The sequence below is a fragment of the Capricornis sumatraensis genome, chromosome 10 (genome assembly GCF_032405125.1).
Source record: "Capricornis sumatraensis isolate serow.1 chromosome 10, serow.2, whole genome shotgun sequence".
Taxonomy (NCBI): domain Eukaryota; kingdom Metazoa; phylum Chordata; class Mammalia; order Artiodactyla; family Bovidae; genus Capricornis; species Capricornis sumatraensis.
In genome coordinates, this window is record NC_091078.1 from 76,086,697 (window position 1) to 76,104,066 (window position 17,370).

Consider the following 17,370-nt stretch of genomic DNA (forward strand, 5'->3'; position numbering starts at 1 on the left):
CTTGCTAAGGTGCGTTATCTGCTGATAGACTACATTTGGAAAATACTTCTTTAAGAGTGCAATACATCATACAGAGCCTATACATACTAAAATTAAATGTTACACCTAATACACTGAATGAAATGACTTACTGGTTTTTGAGCAAGACATCCAGGTATAATCACAGGAATTTAACCATAAATTCTAAGTTCATTTGACAATGTTATTTTTTTCTGAGGAAAAAGATAGCATACATAGAATAATACTACTAAAAGTTGAATTTGCTTTTCTTTTAAAGGTTTTAATTGCTATTTTATATTAGAGCATAGTTGTTTTGCAGTGTTGTGTTAGTTCAGGTGTACAGCAAAGTGATTCACTTGTCCATGTACATGTATCTGTTCTTTTTCAGATTGTTTTCCCGTAGAAGCTATTAGAGAATATAGGTAGAGTTCCCTGTGCTATACAGTGGACCCTTTAAAACTTGAATTTGGACCAGCAGTTCCATCTTCTGAAACTAGACTGTTGGACCACTAATAAGGGATACGTTGAGTGAAAGAAAATGACAACTGTTTACAGATTTTGGCAACATGGAAGGCAGGGCCCTTCTCCTTATGTACAACAACTGTGCTAACAGCTGCTTTTTTCTTTCTCCCTGGCTCCCTCCTGCAAATCAGGTTTTTGAGTCATGATGCAAGAATCTGGGACTGAGACAAAAAGTAACGGTTCAGCCATCCAGAATGGGTCTAGCGGCGGCAACCACTTATTAGAGTGCGGCAGTCTTCGGGAAGGGCGGTCCAACGGGGAGACGCCGGCCGTGGACGTGGGGACGGCCGATCTGGCCCACGTGCAGCAGCAGCAGCAGGTACCGTGCGCTGGAGTCGGGCTGTGGAGGGAGGTGGGTGCAGATGCTACTGTTTCACCACACATTTGACCACCGTGACCATCTGATACTCAGCCGGCTGTCTGACTGTACGCAACATCTTTTAAGCCACTAGTGCGCCGGGGCCCCAGCCATTGGCTTTAAGAAACAAATTCTCAAGCTTTTGTCATTTCAGTCTTGGGAGGCCCCTCTGTCTTGGGGAATGGTTGTTGAAAGTGAGATCGGGTGGACCTCTGGCCACTTCCTTGGAGCCCCTAATATGCCAGCCTAAAGTTTAACTACTTGGAATAAAACAAATCTTTGGAGGAGTGGTTCCTAATGCTTGAGTTTAAGGAAAAAAACGATAAATAGATTTATTAAGCCTTAGGAAGAAGGAAACAAATACGGGGTCAAGGATGCAGGAGAAACAAGGGCTGTAAGCAAGGAAAGTAGGAATAAGGAGAAATACCCAAGCAAAATTGGTTAGATAACAAGACATCACTAATGCAGGCATTGGTGTAAGAAATTGCTTGCTGTTACAGTTTAGGGAGATAGGCCACTTAGAAATGTTTCTTATATCCATATAGCAGTTGGTATGTGACTAAATCTTACTACTGTTTTAAAGTATCCCTTTTTCGTGGCTACCCCAAATGATCACAAGTTGGGATATACTCATTCTTGTTATATCCGTTGTAGGCGTTTATATGGGTAACTGTGATTGACTGGTAGACTATTTACAAATGGCAAAGGGTGTGACAAGGTAAATGTTGCTGGTTGGCCAAAGTGTTGATGCAAATTCAAGTAAGTAAATAGCATTTGCTTGAAAATAAGCATTGTTTTCACAGCCTCTCTTGGAATTAGGAAATAGTGTGCATTTTTGTTAATGATTATGAATGATTTTTGTTGAATTTTAGTGTTTGATTCATTTATTAAATACAAAGTAATTTGGAAAAAAAAGGTGAAAAAAGAATGGTAAATCTTTGGCCCTTTCTGAATGAAACATATCGTTGGGGGTTGGGGGAAGGAAGGAAAAATGCAAACCTTTTCTCAAACCATTTTCTTGGAATCTATAGCAGAGGAACTAAGGCAGTCCCTTCCTGTTTTGGGGATATAGCATTTAACGGTCTCTAAAACATGTATTATTTTCTCCTTTCTAAGAATTTTTACCAATAAGGAATCATTAGCTTGTTAGTCCATCAGAAACTGTTAGTACCAGCCTGAGACAGTGGAATCTGTGGGGAAAAATAGAAAAGAGAGAAAGAGCCTTGAAGGGATTTGATCTCTCTTTTAGTGGCAGCTCACACTCGATAGTGCCTGCTTCCTGGGCATCACATCAGCTGGGATTGGTGATGTAGACTGTGTGTAAACTTGGGGTATTTGCAGTAGCAAATGGCCAAATGCTAACCAATGACATTGGTGACAAGACCTATCAGTGGTAGAAAGGGATCCATGTATTTGTGTGTGTATTTGTTCGTGTGATATTCTCAGATATTTGTGGTTATATTGGAAATAAGTTGGTAATTTGGTTTGGCATTTCTGTGCCCATACCAAACAGAGGCCGAGATCAACTGTTTCTTTATGGAGCAGCTGAAGTGGGGCTATTGACTGATGTGGTATACGCAAGTGCATGCTGAGTCACTTCAGTTGTGTCCGACTCTTTGTGACCCCATGGCCTGATGTGGTATGAGCACAGAGCAATTAGTATTTAGAGCATGTCAGTTGGATAAATGGGAAATTAATGTCTTCTGATTTTTATTTAAAGAGCTGAAAATCATCCACTATCTCAAAGTCATAAGCCAGCCAAAAACTTTACTTTTATGCCACACACACACACAGACACACACAGACACATAATAGCAACCACAAGTTGACCTCACAGAAGAAAGTAATATACATTCATTTTTTTACAAGTTGACCTCACAGAAGAAGGTAATATACATTCATTTTTTAAAAAAAAATTAGTTTATTTTTAATTGGAAGATAATTAATTGCTTTACAACAGTGTATTGGTTTCTGCTGTACCACAGCGTGATGCAGTCATAACTCTAAGCACACCCCTTCCTCTTGAGTCTCTCGCTCCCGCCCTCACCCCATCCCACCCCTCTGGGTCGTCGCAGAGCACCAGGCTGGGCTTCTGTGTTCACAGCAGCTTCCCACTCACTTCTGTTTTACACATGATAGTGCATATAGGTCAATTCTGCTTTCTCAGTTCATCCCACCGTGTCTCTCGCCCGCTGTCTCCGCGAGTCCATTCTTTACATCTGCATCTGTTTGCCGTGCAAACAGGTTCATCAGTACCATTTTTCTAGATACTATATATATACATTAATATACAATATTTGTTTTTCTGAATTATTTTGCTCATGTATATGTACATTTTAACAGTATCTTCCTTGAAAACCATCAGCTGCAAAATTAGTTATTCATGTCCCTCCTCTTTTATCTTGGTTCTGACCACTTTTTAGAGAATATGTTGTTTGGGTAATTGATATACAGGTCAATACCTTTTGATTGTACTTCAAAGTGCTTTTAATATTTTTATAACAATTTTATTTCTAATTGCCTCTGATATATTTTGGGAAGGAAGAAAGCAGTTGGGTCTATCATTGTGCCTGAAACTCCATATATTGTGGTTGGCAGGCCTTTTGAGTCTTTTAAAATAAAACAACTGACAGCTGTGTGACTTCCTTAAGTGTACGATGAGGCGCTTAACAGGTTGTTAGGGGGAAAGAAAATCTGTAGATGAAATAAGAAAAAAAGATAGCATTCAGAAAGTTTTATGGGAGTCGTTTTATCAGTTGTCTTCCAGACTGAAACTGCAACAGTTAAACAGTTTGTAGTTATCTGAACGTCAACGTGATGGACATGGGTTGTTTTCGTCATTCTTATTCTACAGGTTTTTACTTGAAGTGAGAATACCAGCAGTGAGAAAATCACAGCCATGCTGAATTCATTACTGCGGTAGTCACACAAAACCACGGATAAAATTTCAATAACTGCAGGCCACAGTTGAGTAAACAGTTGCACTGAAATTTAATTCCTGTTGACTTTTCCCCCATTCCTCGCCAGGGGCACATTCTGATTCTGTAGTACAAAGACAACAGGGGTTACAGCTTTGATTAATGTAGGACACTGGAAGAGAATTAGAACTGTAAAATATGTTAGAAGTCCATGGAACAAAAAGATCTGGCTTAAAAGGCTTGGTATAAAAATGAGTTAATTATGCTGTGTATGAAACTGAATGTTCTAGGATTTTCCAGTTGCTCCAGTGCAATCATTGACAGTATAGGGAGAATTTTTACCTACTGCCAAGATTTAAAATAAACAAATGCAAGCCCTTCCACCTTTGATCCATGTTACCAAAGATAATTACGAATGAGAACAAGTGCCCTTTCAGAATGGAGAGCTTTCACGAAGATTCACTGTGGAGTGAGTGGCTTCTGTTCTGGGTTTGGTCTGTAGATTGGCTAAATTGGGTCCAGACAGAATTGCTGTTGCTGTTTTTTAATTATGTTGTTGACAGCCTAGAGAAATGGGGGAAATCTGGCTTTTCCATTTTCTCTTGAAAAATCCGATCTGGTAACCATGGGCAGTATTCCTACAAGGGTAACCGTTGTTGGGAGATGAATTGTTACTAAGTCAAGGAGCCCGTAGCCCTGCAGTCGGCCTGAGTCCCCACCCAGTACCTTGGCTGACTTGTGCCCTCTAGGCAATGGAGTTGGTGATTCTGGTCTGGACATTGCCATCATCACTCAGAAGCCATCAGCCAAGGAGAGGGGCTACCATTAGCTGGAGAAGGCCACCCACACACTCACAAACTGGCTCCCTTCCTTAAAACTAAATGTATTATTCTGTAATGGTTCAACTCTGCTTATATCTGGACCATGAAACTATTACAACAATAGTTTTCTAATAATATAATTTGATAGAGTTTCTGAACATTTTCTTTTAGCTCTTGAATAATTCTTTACCCAATTCCATCACTGCTTTTTATTTCCTATTATGCCTGCCCCATTTCCAGGTCTGTAAAAGTTCTCTACTGGATACTGACTACTCCATTATGAAACTCAGCAACAAATACTATTACCAGTTACTAAAGTTTTTTTGTTTTTTTTCTTCCCCCCTTAAAGGAAGGATTTTAAAATGTCCAGAGCAATTTCACAAACTGTGTGGATTAATGCATTTTAAAAGTCTTGAATTTTAGAAAGCAGAATTTTATTTCCATATTGCTGCAAATGAGAGCTTTTTCAGATAAGCATATTACATAGAGCATAATGTTTAGAAGTTTCTCCATATACAGCATATGCTGTCAGGTCAATTAACAGAATGCATACTAGAAAATGTTTATTCAATAAAAATGAATAGCTGTTAAATAAAACAGTGATTTCTTAACCACATTCCATTTAATGATGGGTTTTTTTCCTTTTTGGGGGGGTACCACCTAGCACTTTTATTGTCTACAAATCAATGTAGGGAGAGCTTTGGTTGCTAGAGTTTTTAGGTGTAGTTATCATTTTATATGAGAAGGGCAGTTTATAGAAGTAGTCTGTGAGAAGGACATTTAAATAAGATGAACTACATGTGGAATTCAAAACTATATTATTTGGAGTTGTGGCTAAGTGATGTATTAACTTCATATAGCTTCTTTGACATTCGGTTTAAGGTGCATGTTTCACATTAATAATGTAAAAGAAAAAGAGAAACATTCGGTGACTATTAAGGAGGTAAAAAGTAGAAAGGACAAGGAGCTTCTGCAAGATCATGGAAGAGAAAGAGGAGGATCCATTGGGTTGAATTTTGCCGCGGAGCCTTTGAAGGAAGTAAAATTAGTCATTACAGTCGTTAGTCATCACAGAGGGCCAGAGACACTCAGAAACTCTCTTTCTTGTCAGGGTGGAGGAGTGAATCCCTTCCTCTGGTGTTTGTTACTGAAGTTACTGGTGGGTGGGTATTAAACAGAACTGGAAGAAAGTCCTACCAGTGTTTCAAATTGTAACTGCCTCTGTGGTAAACGCTGCCTGGAAGAAGTAGCTGTCAGTGTTTGGATGGGCTGCTGCTGCTGCTGCTAAGTCGCTTCAGTCGTGTCCACTCTGCATGACCTCATAGATGGCAGCCCACCAGGCTCCCCCGTCCCTGGGATTCTCCAGTCAACACTGGAGTGGGTTGCCGTCTCCTTCTCCAATGCATGGAAGTGAAAAGTGAAAGTGAAGTCGCTCAGTCGTTTGGATGGGCAGTAAGCGGGTATTAAAGGGAGCCTCCCTTAGTTTCTTGTTCTTCCCTATCTTCCTCTGCAGGGCTGTGTTAAATGCCACTGGTCATCTTTGGCCTTGTTTCCACTTCTACAGAGAGAAGCCTAGATGATTAGGTATAGATCTGTAGATGCAAAGATGAACTATCAGTAGCCAGTTCGGCCTTGTCATTGTTTTTTTCTTCGAAAATGATTTCTTATTAACTTTCTACTGAATCCTCTCAAGTGGACTTTCCCATAGCAGGCAGGGACTGTGTCTGAAAAGGGAGGGTCTTTGGATGCCATTGGAAGGGTAAATACGTTCAGCGTATCTGTGTCCTAAGAGGACTTTCTGTGTCCTTTCTGTACTTTCAGAATAAAGTACAAAAGAGATTATTCATATTTTTTGAAGATTTTTTGATGCCCATTTTTAAGGTCTTTATTGAATTTGTTAAGATATTGCTTCTGTTTTATGTTCTGGTCTTTTTTGGCTGTGAGGCATGTGGGATCATAACTTCCTGACCCGGGATCAGACCTGTACCCCTTGCATTGGAAGGTGAAGTCTTAACCACTGGACCACCAGGGAAGTCTTGAGGTTACTCATTTATTAAATGCCCTCATGGGCCTAGGGACTGTGATAAGAGCCAGCACCTTCCTTCACTAGTGGGCGAAGACCCAAGCTATAATTTTAAATCATAAAATTAAGAAATTTCAAAGGAATTGCTCTGTTCAGATAGACTCTTTGAAGACACAAGGTAGAGTTCAAATATTATAGAACATATTGATGGTCAAATATATTTTATAGGAATCAGTGCCACCAAAATGTTAGCAAAAACCAAACATTAAAATGAAACTGAGACAGGAATTCAGATAATTCTGACAAATAAAGAAAAAAGGCAGGCACACAATAGCAAACTTATACTTTTTCTCAACTCCTTTTGTGGCTATTTCTGGAAAAGGCATCTTTCACCCTGAACGCTAAATTTAGTTCTTTCCTCTGTTGTTTAGACCTGCCTTCCATCTAAATATTGTTGTCAAAGATTTATGTAACGCAGACTTTGAACCTTGTATGAAGTTCTTTCACGTTCTAATTTCTGAACAGCAGTTGTGTGTCATTAATCTCTCCATTGAAAATTAAGATGGACCAGGAATCAGGGGGGAAAAAAAAGCGTCATGTACATAAGAGAGTGTGGTAATAGAAACCCAGATGCTGCTTCTCATTATGAGTGAAGTGTACCCTCTTGACTTGAAGCAAAAGCATTGCCACTTTGAGAAGGTAATTTTCAGTCTTGACCTGTGAGCTAAAAAAGAAAAAAAAAAAAAATACTCCCTATCTCTTGCCTAGTCAGAAATCTCTTTTTGAACTTTCAGGAGGAATGACTTTAATGGTAATTTGTTGACAGATTAGCTTTGGTGATTGCAGAGAGTTTGTTTTGCAAAACTGGCAGGCTCCTATCTGTTCTCTGAAGGCAAGTAACCTACTTTGCTGCTTTGCAAGTGGCTGCCTTTATTGACAACTAGTGCTGAACAGGCAGAATTGGTATGTTTGTGTAATGTAAACCTATAGCTCGCCTGATGGAGTCTAGTGTACTTTTAGCTAGTGCATAGATTGCTTGATAAAAAGGGTTAGAAGGTGACTGCTTTTATGACAAAGTAGAAGAGCAGTATAAATGCAAGTGGTGGATGGAGCAGCAGAAAGGAAGTTTATATAGGGAACTGAACCCTGTATTAGAAAGTTTCTTTTCATCACTTGGTCTTTGAACTCAAATCTATTGTAATTATGAAGTGTTACTTGTAACATTCCAGAGACTCTTTGCTAAATACTGTGTTTGATTTGGTTTGTGGAAATAAAACGATTTTTTCCCCCCCTCTCTCACAAGAAAATTTACTGAAGAGAGTTTCACATACTGGCCTGGACTCAGTTTTGGTCCAGGTCGCTACTAAATGGACTACTAACCTTCTTTCTTAGCTTTCGATTTCTTGCAATCATTTATTCTCCTGTTTTCATTTAATCGTATGATGCCACGCCTATGTGTAAGGAAATGTGAGGACCACGCATGTGTGAGGTGCTAGGGAAGCAGGGGAGAGTAACTTGGGAGTTTATTTGGTTGGAGCCTGGTGAGTAAGCCTGAGAGTGATAAGGTGGTTAGAAGGTAAATTGAGTTCAGTTTTTGTGAAAGTTTTACTGACGGTAAAAAAGAAAGTTGGGCCTGGCGTGGCAGGAAAGAGACTCAGGAAAGATGAATAGTAGTGACAAGGCCATTGCTGTTGGTCCTGGATTTAGGAATGGGACACTAACCCTTCCCTCATGTCATTGAGGGCGGCATGGTTTTGGTTTGGTTTGGTTTGGTTTTTTGGTTGTGTGTGTGTGTGTGTGTGTGTGTATTGCAGTAAAACTTTATTTATAGACACTGAAATTCAAATTTTATGTAATTTCCATGTCACTAAGTATCATTGTTCTTTTGATTTTTTTCCCAATCTTTTTTCTTGTAGCTTTTTTTAAAAAAAATTGAAGGATAAATGCTTTAGAGTGTTTTTTCTGTTATACAACAAAGTGAACGAGCTGTATGTATACACGCATTCCCTCCGTCTTGAGCCTTCCTCCCATTCCCACCGCACCCATCCCGTCCATTTAGGTCACAGAGCACCTAGCTGAACCCGAGGCTGCCGTGTTGCTGACCCTGCCTTGTTCCCTGCATTTGAAGCCCTCGGTCAGCGATCAGCCGCATGAGGGCAAGGATGAGCCTTTCTCACCCCTCGCTGTCCCTCAGCACAGAGCACAGTACTGGGCGGCGCACAGTCCTCTGACTCTGTGAATGAATGAAATGGGAAGAGAAAGGAAGGCCTGGGTCACAAGAGGGGGTTCGGGGGTGAACTGGCAAATCAGTAGCACCTTTTGAAAACAGGAGATGTGAGCGTGTCGAGGAGTGGGACTATGAGGGGTGACTCAGGATTTCCGACCTGACGGGCAGCATGGTGCACCGTGGAATGAAGAGAGAGAAGGGCAGCGGGAGGAGAAGGCAAGCTCCTTTCTGCCCGTCATTAATCAATTATTATGATATGATAAAGAAAGCACAAACATAAGTTGTATATAAAGAGTGAGTTTATTTTGGAAAAATCTCTCTTTAAAGGCTGTTTAAAAAAAAGACACCCTCCTATGGCAGTCAGTCTCACTATTTGATTGTATATGTTTATTCAGGTTAAAATGATCAAATATTTTCCCTTTAGCCTATGCCATTTTCTAATGAGTATATCTTCCAGAAGTCACATGGGAAGTGCTGATAAACTGCTTGTGTTCCTATTGATCAGGGAATGTGCTTATCTCTCTTAGAGAACAAAACTACCAAGTTAGATCTTTGATAAAGTGTCTCATATTGACACAGGCTTCTTAGAATGAATAATATTTTTGTTTTAAGGTAAAGGGGGTACCTGTTGTGTTTCCTTTGTTGGAAAAATACAATCTGTAATTATTAAACAGCTGGTACTATTGAAAAACCCACTTAGGGGGTATAGATTCAACAGCTAAGGGGGAGCAAGCCTTGTCTATGAGTTGACATTGAGCCCTGCATAGAGATGGTTGGAGGGAAGGAAGCTCTTTCCCTTTAATCTTTCCTGAGAGAGTATTTTCCAGTATCTTCTGCATAAACAGTGCAATTACTGGCTGTGGAGGGGTTAAAATTTTTTATTTTGTGAAGTTGATAACCCTAAGGTTCTCTCTGAATTCACTCCTTTATCCGTATTTTTAGACTGTACCTTCTTTACCCCAAGTAAAATGAATTTCCTGATGCAGGTTGGTCTTCCGCAAAGTTTCCTAAAGTAGACTGTTTATTACACAGTTTCTGATCCAGGCAACCATATGTAATTGTCAGTATCACGGTCGCTTGTCAAAAAAGGCAAAGTGTCAGCTGATCTAAATTGGTATTTTTAACATTGTACCTTTTCTTGCCCCCAACACCCCTCTCTCCACATTGAAGGGAAGGTGACATGATGTCTTCTTAGTCATTCAAATCCAATAACTTTTAATCTGAAGGTTAAGTAGTGAGATATAAACTAAGAGATGATAATATCAATTTTATGTTCACTGAAGGGCACAATATACCTCTTTCTAGTAGAGGAAAATTGTGCGTAAAATGTCTTTTGCTTCTCAGCAGCAGAGCCAGGACGCTTAGAGTCAAAGGAAGAAAGAATTTTGGAAAAATTTAATAAAATGGAATGTAACTTCCTAGAACAGGGCGAAAGTGGCCTTTTATTGTTGTAATGAGCGTGTTAATTTTTCAGGGTAGCACAGGAAGAAGTAGCTGCATTTTCATAGCCTCTTGTATTGACTCTTGTTATGCTCTCTATGAACTCAACACCCTTTTCAAGGTTAAAGACTGGGAGAGAATGACATAATGTTCATTCTTTCCTGACTATTTTTGGCCCTAATGTGTATGATAAATAATACTGTGATAGTATTGCTTACCTTGCCTCATTTTTTCCCTTCTTCATAGTGATATTTCCATTTCCATGCGATAGAAATCCAACCTGCCAAGGTTCTAAGTGAAAATGCCTTGGCAGCGTGCACTTTTATCCTAACCTGCTGGTTTATCCCATTAGATTTGCACTTGTCTTACACAAGTCTGTGTAGTGTATTTCCTGGATATGCTATGCACATTTATGTATAGATACACTGTACCATTAGCATGTCATAAGAGGGGAGGCAGTGTGCATCAGCTGGGGGTGTGATATTCCCCATTATTATTGTCAAGGGGATATTCTATAATGTAGTGATTCACAATTATAATTTGTGGGATTGCATTCTGGAATTATTTCAAACTTGTTTCTCAGCCTTTCAGTCAGTACCTTTATTGGTAAATTCTAGGTAAAAGGCAGTGTGTTGAGCTGGCAGGCCATACTGAGGATTGGTGAGCTAAGGCAGAAGGCCAAATCCTACAAATCTGGCCCACTTTCTCCTCTTTGAAATAAAGATTTTTAAAATTGGAACACAGGCATCACCACCCTCCTTAAAAAACACTTTTTTTCTTATTTTTGGCTGTGCTGGGTCTTTGATGGTGCATGGGCTTTTCTCTAGTTGTGTGAGTGGGGCTTGTCCTCTAGTTGTGGTGCACAGGCTTCTCAGCGCAGTGGCTTCTCTTGTGGAGCACGGGCTCGAAGGCCTGCAGGCTTCTGTAGTTGCAGCTCCCGGGCTCTGAAGCACAGGGTCGGTAGTTGTGGTGAACGGGCTTACTTGCTCTGTGGCATGTGGGATCTTCCGAAATCATGGCTTGAACCCATGTCTCCTGCTTTGGCAGGCAGGTTCTTTATCACTGAGCCACCAGGAAAGCCCCATATTTCCCTTTTTTCTCTTGTTTGTGGCTGCCTTCTCCCTACCACAGCAGGGGCAAGTTGTTGCATGGAGAATGTATGGCTTATAAAGCCTAAAATACTTATAATCTGGTCCTTACCAGAAAAAGTTTGTTGACCCCCTGGATTAGCGAATGGCAGATGTAGCAAGATTTGCCTTCCAAAACTTAGTATTCTTACTTTATCATATCATGTAACAAAACTGAAAGATCATTCCCTCACTTTTCCCCTAAAGTGTACATGTATTGATATATGTATTTATCTCATAATCTGACTTATTTTGCCTTTTCTGAAATGGAAGATTAACATGCAGTTGTCGTCATACCTATATGGGTTGCTTTCTAATCTTTTAACTGAATATATCTTACAAATGAAAAGTTTTGGCAAAATTGTTGCTTAGAAGAATAATCAGCCAGCCTACTAAAGAAATGATGGAGAGTGAGATACTGAATGAGTCACTCGAAGAAAGGAGTTCTTGGGCCATGGTTCTCCTACCAAAGAAAAGTAGCATAAGAAAGTAGCATATATTTGTGGTCCCATGGTTGGCTAGAAGATGCAAAGAAATATCCTGAATGTGTCCCTGCATTCATAAAATTCATAATCTAATTGGCCTAGGAGAAGATGTAAACATGTGAATTGAATAACAATAAAAACTTCAAGGCACAAGAAGCTGTAGAAGAGATGCATCTGACTAATCAACAGATATGTGATTTAATCAATAAATGTTCAGTAACCTCATGGATGGAGGAGCCTGACAAGCTACAGTTGCAAAAGAGTCATGGGGTTGCAAAAGAGTCAGACACAATTTAGTGACTAAACAACAACAAGAACCCAGAGAGGAAGAGTTTATTTGTGTCTGTGTTGGTGGGATCTTTGAAGACTGGTAAAACTGAGGAAACAGTAGCTCAGTATGTGCACGCCAGCAGATTTAGTTTAACTCTTTCAATCAGGAGATAATAGATAGAGGGTATATACTGAGCTATGTGGATTTGGATTATGACTTAGATATTAAATTGCCAAGAGATGTATCTTTGCTATTTTGTCATTTTTAATTTGGGGAGTAGTGAGACTGGTTTTCTATTGTGGAAGGCCTGGGGGCATATCATAAGCAGAGGTCTTTCTATACTGGATACCAGCATTCGAGTTGATTGGTCTCCAGGAAATGGTCCGGGGCCTATCTGTTTACACAGACCATTGCCTGAGTTGAGTGTATGATTTCCAGAGATTAGATGAGGGCTGACAAGACTGGTCATTTCGTTGGTGGTGTCCATATTTCACGTATTTTTATATTGAATTTTAGCTCATTCACATCTATTCATCATTTAGCTGGAATGACTGAAACCATAGGACCTTATTTTAAAATAGTTGTCAGATTTGCAGATCTTTACTCAATGCAGCTATTTTTATGAACTGATGGTCTTTTCTAGAAAAATGCACTGGCCTCGCGTTTTCTCCCTTTCACACTTATTTCTTTTCTTACTTTATTTGTTTCTAAGTTTGTTATCAGATGACTTATCTCCCAATTAGTGAAAATCTCTTTAACCTTCCAGGCAGGTAGATTTCTCTGCCGAAGGTCATATCTTAAATTCCACCATTCTTGCATTTTGCACCATTTTAAGTCTGATGAAATCCCAGCGTCTTTCACTCTGCAAAGTGTGCATATACATGTGTGTTTGTATGATTTTGCAATTACAGTTTCATGCGTGTCACACGTCAACCCCCCACCCCCAAACTAAAACACTATACAGCCCACACTGCATGTTAATTAGGTTTGCTAGCTGGTTCAGTGTTTTGACAAATGTTCTTAGATTCTTCTATGTTTAATTAATGTTAAGTGCATTAGTAACCTATCTCTAATTTGGAAAAGGTTTCCTCTTTTGGCTCTAAATGCTTACCAGTGTGTCCCTGCAATTAATTCTTGGATATCTTAAATGTAGCACTATAAATGCCAGCTCTGAAGAAAACCCTGGTAAGTAAGGTCATATAAAGTTCTCTGCATAGGTCCTGAGAGCCATTTTATGTTTATTCAAATGCACTAACCAGGTTTACATGCTCTTGCACAACACTATATACTCGTTGGAAGGTCTTTGACCAAATCAACCAAGATGACAAGAAATGATGCATCCACATCGTCTTATGTGGCTTATATAACGTTGTGTAGCCCATTCTGGGAGTGGTTTGGCATTGTGTAACAAGATTTAGAACAGTCACACAGCTGGATTCAGGGTCACACTTTTACTGAACAATTGTATAGCATTCAGCAGTGGTTCTCAAACTTTTATTTGTATAGAAGTCATATGGAAGACTTTCAAAAACAGATTGCAGAACCCACTCCCAAGTACTTTATTCTGTAGATCTTGGGTGGGGCCCAAAAATAGGCATTTCTGGTGCTTCTAACCCATTCTCTACTGCTGACTAGAGCATACTTGATAACCAGTGAAAAAGGCAGAGTATCAGAAGCGTAAATGGTGCTGTTTTTGTCCTAAAACAGCCTGTTTTGTCCAAATCATTACTCTGACACTAGTTTGGTTATTGTGCAAGTCAGTTGATTTCTCTATGACTCACTTTACACATCCATCAAATGGGGATAATATCAGCATTTAATAGTCTGAGTACATGAGTCTATAATGGTTAGCTGCTGTTATTTGTATCTTTATCATCATCATTATTAGGAATTTAACCAACAGAAATAATCTGAGGCATACACAAAGATTTTTACCTGAAGATGTTCATTATGGTAGTATTTATAATATGAAAAATTTAAAAAAATATGCTGAATCACTGACATTAGAAGAAAGGTTAAGTTTGAAGCAATATTAGGTACCCATTAAGACTCATACTCCCTTAGAAATATAACTTTATCAATTATGGAAACTTAACTTTAAAAATTATAATATAATTGGTGGCGGGAAAAAGCTTGAAAAAGCCTGTCAAAAAGATTATCAGTAGTTTTTGTAGGTTTGTGGGATTGCATTTTATTTTGTATACTTTTCACTTTTCTATATATTCTAAAATATCTATAGTGATATTTCTTGCCTTTATAATTAAAAAGTTATTATATAATGCACATTCACACAGTTTGAAAACTTTTATGAGTGGATAAAATGGCAGAGAATACCTGTCCCTTGAGCAAGATTTATGCAATTTATGTAAAATATTTGTATAGTATCTTATATAAATAAGATACAAATTTAATATAAATTTATAAAATAGTATCAATAAAATATATAAGTATATATCTTACCCATATTTATATTTTAAAATTTTTGCACAGATTTCAAGGGATAAATTTTCATAATTGTAAGATTGGTCTCCTGTGGCATGTTTGTGTTTTCAGCTACTACACGTTTTTTCCCCTAGTGCTGTCTCTCCACCAACTTCTAGGTGCTTCCACCATCAGCCGCTAGCCATCCTTATATACCACCATCAGTGTGTGATGGAAGTCAATCTGGTCACTGAAAAGAATATAGATGAAAAAAATGCAGTTAGATTTCTCCACTGCTCCCATATTCAAAGTTCCTTGCTTGTTTGTCTGGACTTTGTCTTGTATTGTCGTGATAATCATATACAAATATACCTAGTTGCTTGCCCAATGCATGTTGTTTCCACTAGATTTATTTCACTGCCCTAGAGAGCTAGAAAAGATAGAAGAATGTTTAGTTCAAGATATTTTGGAGTTGTACTGACAAAGGTGTAAAACCCAACTCTAGCATTTATTGAATGCAGGAAGTTGAGCAAGTTATGCCAACCTTCCTGAGTCTCACTTTTCTCATCTGTAAAATGGAGCAATAAAATAACTTGTGGAAAGGGCTCATGTGATGAATATACTGAATAATAATATTCATAAAGACCTTGACACATTTGGAGCCTTTAAAATGTGCTCATGACACCATAACTGTCCTCGTTCATTGCCTTTTGAGGATATGACAAAGGCTTGACTGTTGTCTTAAGAACCCGGAGGTAGAAGTTGGGGCTTCCAAGTGGTTTCTCTACACTGTTCCATTCTTTTGCGAATTCCAACCACTTCATGTTAAAAGCCAAATCTTTAGAACATTGTAGATATTAAAGTTGGATACCTCCAAGGGAACCCTTCTCCATGAATATAGGAATTCCTGAGTCTTCCTTCACTGAGATGATTAACTGAAATAAGTACACAGGCCTGTTTGACAACCAGGCTCTTCATTTAGAAACTGGCCACTACATCAAGACTGCAGAGAATCCGTTCTTGTAGGCAATTAGTGCCCTAATTTACCATTTTAGAAAAGAAAACACATATCCTAATAAATACAGAATTTCTCCTCCATACCTACTAGCAACATTACTGAAGGGGCCCCACACACAAATGTTTTAAATTTAGAGGCAGAGTTAAGGACACAGTTTGTCTCCAGAATCTGAATTGAATCAGGGTTTTATTTCAGATAAAATCTTTGGGGCTCATAACTTAAAAAACACAACTTTTACTGGCATTACGCAATTTGCCACGGGTCATTTAGCAAAATGTTTGTGTATGTAAGCCCAGGTTCTTCTTTTAAGAAAAAGGAGGAGGGGGAAGGCGGGGATTGGATTTTGCTAAAATCCAGGTGGCGTTTCAGTTTATATTTAATTTTAATTGGAAATCAAATACAGTCAAGGGAGAAAAAATTGACCATGTTTTCTTTACTGAAAGTATCCATTGGGGAGGGGAAGGACGCTGCCAGCCAAATTTTAAGAAGCAGCTTTTTTATTGGCATGTCTATTTTTTTTTTCTGGCTAAATTCTTGTGCCTGCATTTTGTTTTTTAACATCTTGAGTTTTTACACATGGCAATGATTTTTTATGTCTCAGTGCTCCTTGCTGCCCTTCCTCTATAATTTTCATGGGATTAGTACCTAGAACCAGGATAGCTAATAATTACATACTACACATAACCAATAACTTCCCTAGGCTATTGTTTGACAAGTACCCTGTTTAGGTTCTAGTCGGAGATAATATTTGATTCTTGTGGCCTGACTTGATTTGTGAAAGACTGGGAAGTTTCTGAAGAAATAAGAACAGAGGGAAATAAGTTGATTAAAAATTTTTTTTTCAAACTAAAGTCTTAGAAGGTCCTCTAGCCATAAATGCATTGTGTGAAACTACTATAAATTAATGGCAGAGACTGTGACACAGTTAGAGGATGGCCGTGGAATATGCTAGAAGAGATGCGTAGACAGGCACTTAAATCCACCAGTCCCTGCAGAATACCCCCATGTGCCAAAGCCGAGAGCGAGATCCTCAGTGCCAGCCCTGAGTGAGGCGTGGGTGTCATTCACATGTTTTCAACTGAAAACTGAATAGAAAATCATTTGCCATTTTCTACTGATCAATTAATTATGTGTCCATTGGATAAAAAGTATTAGAAGACATAACTAAGAAAGCAGAAAAATAAAAAGCGTACCTAGTAAAATTTCATTTTACAAAGATAGCAACTGTTGACATTTTTGTAGATATTCTATAGCTTTTTAATTTTAATATCTTGCCTTCACATTTTTACATATTTCTTTCCCATTCCCACCAGTGAACTTTATAGATGGAAAAAAAAATTAGCTGTTTTTTACCGAAAATATTTTCTGTAAAAGTGTTGTTTACCAAGGGAATTGTTAGTTCTTGGTTCAGTTGCTAAGTCATGTCCTGCAGCCTGCCAGGCTTCCCTGTCCTTCACCATCTTCCAGAGTTAGCTCAGATTCATGTCCATTGAGTTGATGATACCATCCAACCATCTCATCCTCTGTTATCCCCTTCTCCTCCTGCCCTCAATGTTTAGCAACATCAGGTCTTTTCCAGAGATTCAGCTTGTCACATCAGGTGGCCAAAGTATTGGAGCTTCAGCTTCAGCATCAGTCCTTCCAATGAATATTCAGGGTTGATTTCCTTCAGGATTGACTGGTTTGATCTCTTTTCTGTCCAAAGGAGTCTTTAAAAGTCTTTTCCAGCACCACAATTC

General features: G+C 38.9%; 1 protein-coding gene across 7 annotated transcripts in view; it reads left to right on the forward strand.

The window, feature by feature from the left end:
• Nucleotides 1-664: 664 nt before the first annotated feature.
• Nucleotides 665-17,370, forward strand: part of FOXP1 (forkhead box P1) — a 236,469-nt gene continuing 219,763 nt past the window's right edge. For 5 of the 7 annotated variants that reach the window (XM_068983065.1, XM_068983063.1, XM_068983069.1 and 2 more), the window contains exons 1-2: nucleotides 665-841; nucleotides 15,144-15,146. In XM_068983065.1, coding sequence (XP_068839166.1) covers nucleotides 665-841; nucleotides 15,144-15,146 — 180 coding nt within the window. The remainder of the gene's footprint in view (nucleotides 842-15,143; nucleotides 15,147-17,370) is intronic. The other 2 variants (XM_068983064.1, XM_068983068.1) reach the window with 1 other exon arrangement.